General features: G+C 45.1%; 1 protein-coding gene across 3 annotated transcripts; it reads right to left on the bottom strand.

Moving 5' to 3' along the window:
• Positions 1-34: 34 nt before the first annotated feature.
• On the bottom strand, positions 35-8,165 carry LOC133156592 (cingulin-like protein 1). 3 transcript variants are annotated; one of them, XM_061282430.1, is made up of 19 exons: positions 8,052-8,165; positions 5,902-6,740; positions 5,746-5,837; positions 5,426-5,531; positions 5,266-5,361; positions 5,046-5,194; positions 4,647-4,788; positions 4,363-4,575; positions 4,099-4,305; positions 3,914-4,018; positions 3,688-3,840; positions 3,437-3,607; positions 3,087-3,239; positions 2,269-2,358; positions 1,494-1,577; positions 1,209-1,333; positions 869-977; positions 628-791; positions 35-547 (listed from the first exon to the last, which is right to left on the bottom strand). In XM_061282430.1, exons 2-19 carry the CDS (start codon positions 6,727-6,729, stop codon positions 472-474), a joined length of 3,063 nt encoding a protein of 1,020 aa, XP_061138414.1. In that variant the 5' UTR covers positions 6,730-6,740; positions 8,052-8,165; the 3' UTR covers positions 35-471. The 3 variants fall into 3 exon arrangements, with proteins under 3 accessions (XP_061138414.1, XP_061138416.1, XP_061138415.1); XM_061282432.1 differs by having other exon boundaries at positions 5,746-5,810; XM_061282431.1 differs by having other exon boundaries at positions 5,902-6,737; positions 8,052-8,163.
• Between the last annotated feature and the right edge of the window lie 61 nt (positions 8,166-8,226).

Raw genomic sequence — 8,226 nt, 5'->3', positions numbered from 1 at the left:
GCACATGCGTCATCATGACTGACTCTATGCATGATTATCATAATGTGGGCAATCCACAGATTATTTTATTTGTTTGGAGTTTCTGGAGGTTTATAAACATCAATACACAGTTTAGAAAGTACAGTGCAGTACATGGAATTGTTAGTTGGGAGTGACAGAAACACAGAAGAACATCCAAAGGAACATTTCTATACTGGACTTGAGAAAAGGGCTTGTTCACAATTCCTTTTTCATGTCTTTGATGGGGTTATGTTTGTTCCAAGTTTGACAACCCCAGTGAAAGTAAATGGAATGTTGGGCTGTCTCAATAATCCACATTATGTGCACTGGAGCTTTGTTCGCCACATCATGTAGTTAGAAATATCGCCACTAGAGGTCAGTGTTATCACAATGCCAGAGTAACAGGAGTTGTTACTGAAATTACTGAAAATAAATCCTAAATAAGACCAGAGGAGCGAGTTATTTATCCAGTTAATCAGAAGCAGTGTCATCCAGGCCGTCACCTTCCTCCGTCACTTTAATAATATGAGGCAATTTCCGTTTGCGTCTGGTGATGCGGATAAGAAAAGACAAAACAAAGTTAAGCAGTGCTTTGCCTTTTTGTGTAATCCGACGCGAAGCATTCACCTCATGTCTTTCCTCATGGTGTCAATTTGGCCGTGAAGCTGCTCGTTGGTCTCGAGCTGCTCCTCCAGTTCTCTCTGCAGCTTCTTCTTGGCGTGCTCCAGGCGCTCAATCTCTTCCTCAGCCTCGTCCATCTGCCTCTTGGCCGTCTTCAGCCTCTGAGTCAACTGCGCCGTTTGCAACAAGTCAGATAGCAGCTGGCCGCAGGCGAGCTAGTGCACGGCGGTGACGCGAGCTCTCCTACCTGGTCCCTGTGCGTCTGCAGGTTGGCGTGATCCTCGTCGGCCTGCATCTTCATCTCCTTCACCTTGCGCTCCAGCTTGCGGTTGGCTTGCTGCAAGTTGTTGTTGTCCCTGAGAGGAGATGCGCCAAGAGATCAGATGCAGCTTGCTGTAATTTTACACCCTCCCACTATGATGCTCACAGCCTTGCCAGCGTAGAGAAAGTAGGGCTGAATGATTTTGAAATATAATCCCAATACCATTTTCTTCTTCAATATTGCGATTTAATATGTGGTTAGTCATAAGTTTCTGACGTCCAAAGTCATTATTACATCATAAATTAAACTGTCAGTTAATGGTTACCTTTCCTCCCCTTGCAAGCGCTCCTCAAGTTCTTGAATGCGGCTGTTGAGTTTGGAAATGACAGAATCCTGGTTGGTCCTTTGTGATCCTTCTAAATGAGCCACTCTACTCTTTAGGTCTTTAATCTGAAATGAAACAGAGGAATGTTACAAACAAGGCAAAATTCAATTGCCAATATCAATAAATCAACAGACACTTCAATGGAGAGAAAATGGTGGCATTAGCTCGGATTGACGACACGTACACAGTAGATTCTTCTTTTAATGGTGAGTTGGTTCACCTTACCTGTCTTTCCAGACTCGTGTTGTCACACTCCAGGTCTTGCCTGACTGCTCTTTCCTGCATCAACTCACTCCTCATTTGATCCACCTGACACACACATCACACAAGCCTGCCCATCAAAATGTACACTTTGGCACAATCTCTAGTCCAAGAACGCAACACGAAATGTGCAAAAGACAGAAATGTAGTGTCTGAGGACAAACATGTCGCTAGCTAATTGTTATGTAGCTGTAGCTACATTATTATCTAGATGGGCAGACACAAAAAAACAAATGAAAAAGGTCACTTTCAGTTTAAATGGACTTCATTAAAAAAAGAGGAAATGCTGTCTAGTCTAAGCAGCCTCTTATCTCTAATAACATCCAGAGGCCCAGTGATGGGAAAGTGAATCACCACACACAATAGTTTGTGTCTTTGCGCTGCACCCAAAACAGTGTTTTGTGTCAATTAGTTCTCAGGGCTCTGCTTCTAACAGTGGGCCGGCTAGAGTTACACAGAAAAGGGTCCCATGTTGATTGACATAAGTTAATAAGAAACATATGATATGGGAAGAGTGGAGACGTACATCAACATGGCTATAAACTGAACACGATGAAACAAAAACACATTTTTTCGGATATTTCTGGACAGCTGTGAGGAAATTTGAGAATGCAGCCTGCACATCTGTTTATGGTAAAAGCACAACTTGAGGTAATAATTCTATAATGGGCAGGTTGACCTTTGACTCAATGTATATAAATAAAAAAGGTCAGCAGTATAGAAAGTCATGTAAACCTGCCTGCTCTTTGGTTTTGTCTAATCGCTCCATCAGGCGGTCAGCAGTGCTGCGCTCATCGTTAACGTCTTCCTCTAGCTGACCAATGCGGCCCTGAGAAAACAATACATACATTACATAAAAAATCTTTTTTTGGAGGGTTTCGTGGTTGCATAAGTGTACACACCTGGGGATGTAGCTGTGTTCAGAATGAACCAATCACATTCTTTACCAAGGTTATGTTTCTTTACATCGCTTTTTGTTAGCCGATACAAAATGGCTGCTCACTTCTATAGTATAGCTAGACCACAGCTAGTTAGAAAATGTATGTACGTATGTTAGAAAAGATTGCCTCTCCCTAAGGTGTCAGTGGTTGTACAATGTTCCAGTGTTTGCACTCGCACAGGTCGATGAACTTTTCCCAGTAAACACGAGGCTTCCTCACGCGACGCGTAGTGTCAACACAGTGATGTCACTGTGTAATGTTTTGTCATCAGCAAGACAAACAGTGCCGAGCCGTGAGATGCCGCTGCGGTGGCGCCGTTCGGCACCCTCATCGCTCCCAGGGAGAAGGCAAAGAGAAATAGTGGTGGTGCCAGGGCATATACTAAACACCCCATGGCATGGGACTGAGTGTAATGTAAAGTCTGCTCATAGTAGTATAGTAAAATGAGAGTTGTGACAAAAATGAACATTTTGTCTACGGCGTTTCTCATTCATCAAGGTCATGCTAATGGACTAATTATTAAATTTATAACTGAACAAGCTTTTTGCACTAAGGGACTGTAAAAGCTTGGCAAATCTTAAACAAATCTTCAGAAAAGCCATTTCAGGCTGTTCACCTCTAGAAGTTTGACATGCCGCTCGCGCTCCTCCTCCGTGGTGTCGTTCCTCTCCTCCAGTTCGTCCACTTTTTGTTCCAGCTGCCGGGCCCTGGACTGGGCCTCTTGCTGCTCCCTGTAACACCTCCGCAGATCCTCCTCCAGAGGAAGCAACTGAGGAACAGAATAGACATGAAGATTAGGAAAGTAGAAGAAAGCCGATGAAGTGATACTTTCTATTGTTGTATGTGCGCAAGTTTTCATTGGCATCTCAATGTAGCCACAAAATCCCTTTGATCCGGTCCATCAGTGACTTTGACATATGAACCCATGTTCTGATGAGTCAGCAAAATGATTAGCGAGGACCACACCTCATCCTGAAGTTTTTTGGCCGTCAGTCGGGATTTCTCCAGTTCAGCTCCCTTTTCCTGCAGCTGTCTGCGCAGGTCGGCCAACTCCCTCTGACTCCTCTCTTTGGCCTCGTCAACTTGGCTCTGAAGAACATCTGTGGAGGCCTCGCAGTCCTCCATGATACTATTCATCTGAGCGGGCAGATTTACAAGCAAAGAGGTGAAACTCCCCTAGATAAGGTTCAGAGAAAGAGGCAGGGGGAGGCTCATACCTTCCTCTGAAGTTGTTCCACAGTCCTGTCCTGCAGCCTTCTTTCATCCTCCAGCTCACTTTTGCTCTTCCACAACTCTTCAGTTTGTTTGCGCTCCTCCCTGAGCTTCTCTTTCATGTCCCTGTGCTCGTGGTTGAGTTTGGTCAGCTTGCTCTAAAACAACCAAGAGTGTAACGCTTATATCCATGTCAAGATACTTTCACAAAGCGCTTTGTTTTTTTTTTACTTGCACTTCCTCCAGGCGAGTCAGCAGCGAGCGGTTGGACTGACACATTTCCTCTTCATTCCTCCTCACATCCTGCAGTGTTTCCTCCAACTGCTGCTTTTCCCTCTTTAGAACAAACAAACAACAGGAAAACCCAGCATGACATCATTTAATTCTGTGACATCTTCTCCGTGGAGGCGACCAACCTCTAGCTGCTTCGCTCGTTGCTCCTGCAGTCTCTCCGACGCTCTCAACTCCTTAACGGCTAGGCTCAGTTGATCCACCTTGCTGCTCAGCTCCTGCACTCGTCCCTTGAGTTGGTCTTTTTGCTGACTCAGCTCTTGTACCTTCTCCTTGGCAGCGCCGCCCTCCTCCAACGCTTCCATCTTTTCTCGACCCAGCACGCCGTTGCTCTAAGATCGAATGATAAGTCAAGATGGTGTGAAGAACAATGAACGGCTTGGCCTAACCTCATTAGACTTCTCCAAATCTCTGAGGAGATGTTGAAGCTCTAGTTCATATTCTTCTTTCAGCGCAGCAATGTATTTATCATGAGTCTCCACTTCATCTTTGATGGCCCCTTTCAGATCTCTGAGCTCCCCCTCCTGCTGTTGTAGAAGCTCCTCATGCTCCTCCTTCACCAGCAGCATCTCCTGAAAGTCTGCACGCAGCTGGGCCAGATCCTGAGAACATGACACATCATCAACAGTGTCCACACGATCTGCTTAGAAGAATTAGAAGAGCGAAGCCTTACTTTCAGAAGGACTTCTTTCTCCACATTGATCATGTCTTCCTTCTTGGATTGGTCCAATTCATCGTGCATCTCAGAGAGCTGATGCTGGAGGTCCTTCATCTGGAGCTTAGAACGTTCCCGGTCTGCAATCATCTGAGTCATCCTGGGGAACACACCACGTACAGAGATCACAATGGTTCGACGACGAGAAACAAAATGGCGCTGGCACAATAAACTCACTGGTCGAAGTATTAGGTACACCTGTCCAATAAAAAAATGAATTATGAATAAAATATATTTATTTACTATATAAATGTTCAAATTCTACTAAGATAACACATTATTTGTATAATACACCAAGCTGGATTGTTTTGTTCTCTTCGCGTTGTTGTTTGAATGAACGAAGAAAGAAGTGCTCACTTGTCTTTGGTAGACTTAAGTTGTGCCTCAATTTCCGTCAGTTTGTTCCTGAGGTCCGAAAGCTCAGCCTGACTCTTGGCCAACTCTTCCTGTAGCTTCTTCTTCTCCACCCGGGCCTTCTCACAGGCTTTGGCAAGTGTTTTTTCATTCTGGGCGAGGACAAAGTCAACTGTCTCAAGATGAAGGTTTTAGTGACTTGGACGTATCGACTGCACAAAACCTTTAGCTCGGTTTCCAGTTTTTGCTTCAGGTCGCACACTTGTGACTCCAAGCCTTCTCGTTTCTCCAGCAGCTGCTTCACCTCTACTGTCTGATCCTACAGAAGAGAAAGTTCCGATCAAATGTTGAGTCAGTAGTGAGTATTTCCCTCCTCTGCTCACTTTGGCCTCCTCCTCCACATTCTCGGCCGTTTTCCACTTCAGTCTGTTGATCCGTTCAAGCAGCAGGTTGACTTTCCTCCTGGTGACGGACACTTCGTCAGTCGTCCTAAGAAGAACGACACGGTGCTTTATAGACACTTTGACTGAGCAGAGATGGAAACATTGGCCCAACTTCACTTGGCCAGCCACATGTGTCAAAATAAGTGATAGACCTTAAAGACATTCCAAGGGAAGGAGTCATTTTATCTGTAGAAGCAAGATCACGCTCCGCATTCCTGACTGACTGTGTGTGTGTTCCACTTCTCTATGTAGTCACTCACCCTTCCTTGAGGTAGGTGAAGAGCATTTGTTTCGCAGCGTCTTCATTCGGGTCGATTGACACCTGCTGTCCTTTCAGAAGATCAGGAGTAACCTGGTTAGAGAGCATAATCAAACTAGAACCTTTGGAAATGAGAAGCGTGAGGACATCACTTTACCTGAGCGTCTCTTTCGTCAGCTCCATCTGGTTTTAGTACTTTTGCTGCAGTGTTCATCTCATTATGAGCTTTAAGCGGCATGCTGGGTTTGTTCTTGTCTCTTTTGTTGCCTTCGCCGCCCAGTAGTCGAGCTCTGGCTGACCCCGGAGGATACACCCCGCCGGAGGTCACGCCACTGCTGACCCCCTTCAGAGACGACGCCCCGCTGGATGAAGAGGAAGACGAGTCGGAAGCTCGGCCGCTATCCACGCTACGTGACCGCCGCGTTTCCTCTGGGTCCAGACGATTTCTGGGGCCGCCCCTTCCTCGACGCTGGCTGCTGTTGAACTGGTTGATTAGCTTGCCTACGGACGCAAAGGGCTCCGAGTCTACGGAGTTTGGCGACCTTGCGGGAAGGCGTCCGTCCGAAGGAGGCGTGTTCTGGTCATCTGTCGGACCCTCCGCTGGAAGCGGAATCCGGGCTTTGGGCCGGTCCACTGTTTTTCCATTAAAGGTTTGCGACGGGTTGAGATGGTTGAGGTTGTTGCTTCTGGGGTCATACGGTCTGAGGATCTCCGGATGTTTCTGGTAATGAAAATCTGACGAGAAGCTCGTCTCATCCATGGACCGCCTCACCATGCCCGGCTTGTATCCAGTCTGGTGGGTGATGACCGATACGTCTCTGTGGCTTTCTTCGCTAGAACTGTTCAAAACTACAAAGGGTTGACCTTGAATCCCTTGTATCTGGACCCGAACTCCAAATAAGCTGTCATGGCCGCCTCTGGAGTTGTGTGGATCAACGTAACTCTTCTGCATCCTCATTTCTGGGGAGCCACCTAAGCTGGCCATTGTGGCTCCTGCTGCATTAACAGATGAAGGGAGAAAACACGGGGTCTGATTTAGTAAGATTCCAAATAGTAGCCACTAAGTTCACATTCCGAATGATGGTTTGTGTATCAGGCCAAGGGGGTTGTAACCCTTCTGGACGCTGATCCAGCATGAGAAGGCGTACATAGATGTTTACACAACATTGGAGTTGAGTAGGACAAAGTGACTTAGGGCCAGCTCAGGATCTCTTCTCTCATATACACAGCTGCACATGAAGGCACAATACTGTTTAATTTTTCTGTCCAATACCAACAAGTCACGCTGTGTGTTAATGACACTGTTGTATTGTATCAACAATACATGACGGCTACAACTGGCTGGGGTCTCCGAGGTGTCGTCACCCACTTCATGGAATAAAGGAGCAATATTTGTCTACAGAGATGTCAACAATGGAGGCATTGTCATCATTGTTATATTCAATTAAAATTTAAAGCAATTTACAGATGTGTTTTGAGTATCTGCTATAAGGGTGTCACAACAAAGAAATACGAGTTCACCGATCATATTGTCCCTCAGCTTAAAGATGTAAGTCAAAACTAGCAAATTGTTTTGGCACAAACAATTTACGTACGTGCTTTCTTGCACTGACCAACATCATTGCCATAAATGGGAATTATTTATTTAAAGGTTGGTCACTATTTTTGATTAATAATGTAGGGATGTGTCAGACACATTTAATACAAAGCAATGCACACTTTATAAATTTTTATTTTTATTTTTTTTAACTTCTGAGGTAAAAACCTTTGGGTTGTCAGGTTGGGAAAGTCCTCTTTTAGAATTCCGTAAACGTACTTTTCCCTCAAAACTTTTATAAGTTAGTTAACCACATAAGGTAAGTAAAAGCATGTGTGTGTTTTTTAATGAAATTTCATATATCAGGCAGGAAAAATGAAAGTTGAGAAACGTTATTCGGGGGGCGGGGCATTGAATTAACAGAAAAGCAAATACTTCACATTCATATAAACCTTTGGAATATTTTTTAGGGTTTCCAGCTTAAATGTTAGCATTAGCTAGTAGTTACCGTGTTCCACAGATGAAATCAGTAAACAACAAGTATTAACCTTGCATATCTTTAAAAACGGCAGGGTTGCTGCATTAAAACAGGGAGGCTGTCTGTCACAAAAAAAGTATGCCGCTTTGAATAGATGGAGGCGAAAGAAATCTTTACCGAGGTTCCTTAAACTCAGCACATGCACGCCAAAGAAGGGTAGAATCCGTTATTTGCCATTATTTTAATCTTCGCAATGAAAAGAAGTAAAATCGTAATAAAAAGGTAAACGTACCCGCTGAGAGTGTGAAAATGAGTGAATGTGAGTCCAGTGAGTTAAGTCCTCTTCTTCCCCCCAACTGTCCCGCTGTCCTGCCTCTGCCCAATGAGGCGTTCACTGACGCCTCGGCGTCCGACATCCCGGTGTCACGTGACAAAGGGAGAGCTTCAGGGAATTGTGGCTCTGCACC

The sequence above is a fragment of the Syngnathus typhle genome, linkage group LG7, assembly GCF_033458585.1.
Source record: "Syngnathus typhle isolate RoL2023-S1 ecotype Sweden linkage group LG7, RoL_Styp_1.0, whole genome shotgun sequence".
NCBI lineage: Eukaryota > Metazoa > Chordata > Actinopteri > Syngnathiformes > Syngnathidae > Syngnathus > Syngnathus typhle.
The sequence above is the reverse complement of the archived record's forward strand: the minus strand, read 5'-3'. Positions and strand labels throughout refer to the sequence as shown.

Bases quoted from the DNA above. Each gene is read 5' to 3' on its own strand.
- LOC133156592 (XM_061282430.1), bottom strand. From the start codon at position 6,729: ATGGCCAGCTTAGGTGGCTCCCCAGAAATGAGGATGCAGAAGAGTTAC. The intron at 5,195-5,265 runs GTTTTGTGCAGT...GTCCTCGCCCAG, and splicing joins AACTGGAAACCGAGCTAAAG to AATGAAAAAACACTTGCCAA. The intron at 2,359-3,086 runs GTGAACAGCCTG...TTGTTTTCTCAG, and splicing joins GGCATGTCAAACTTCTAGAG to GGCCGCATTGGTCAGCTAGA.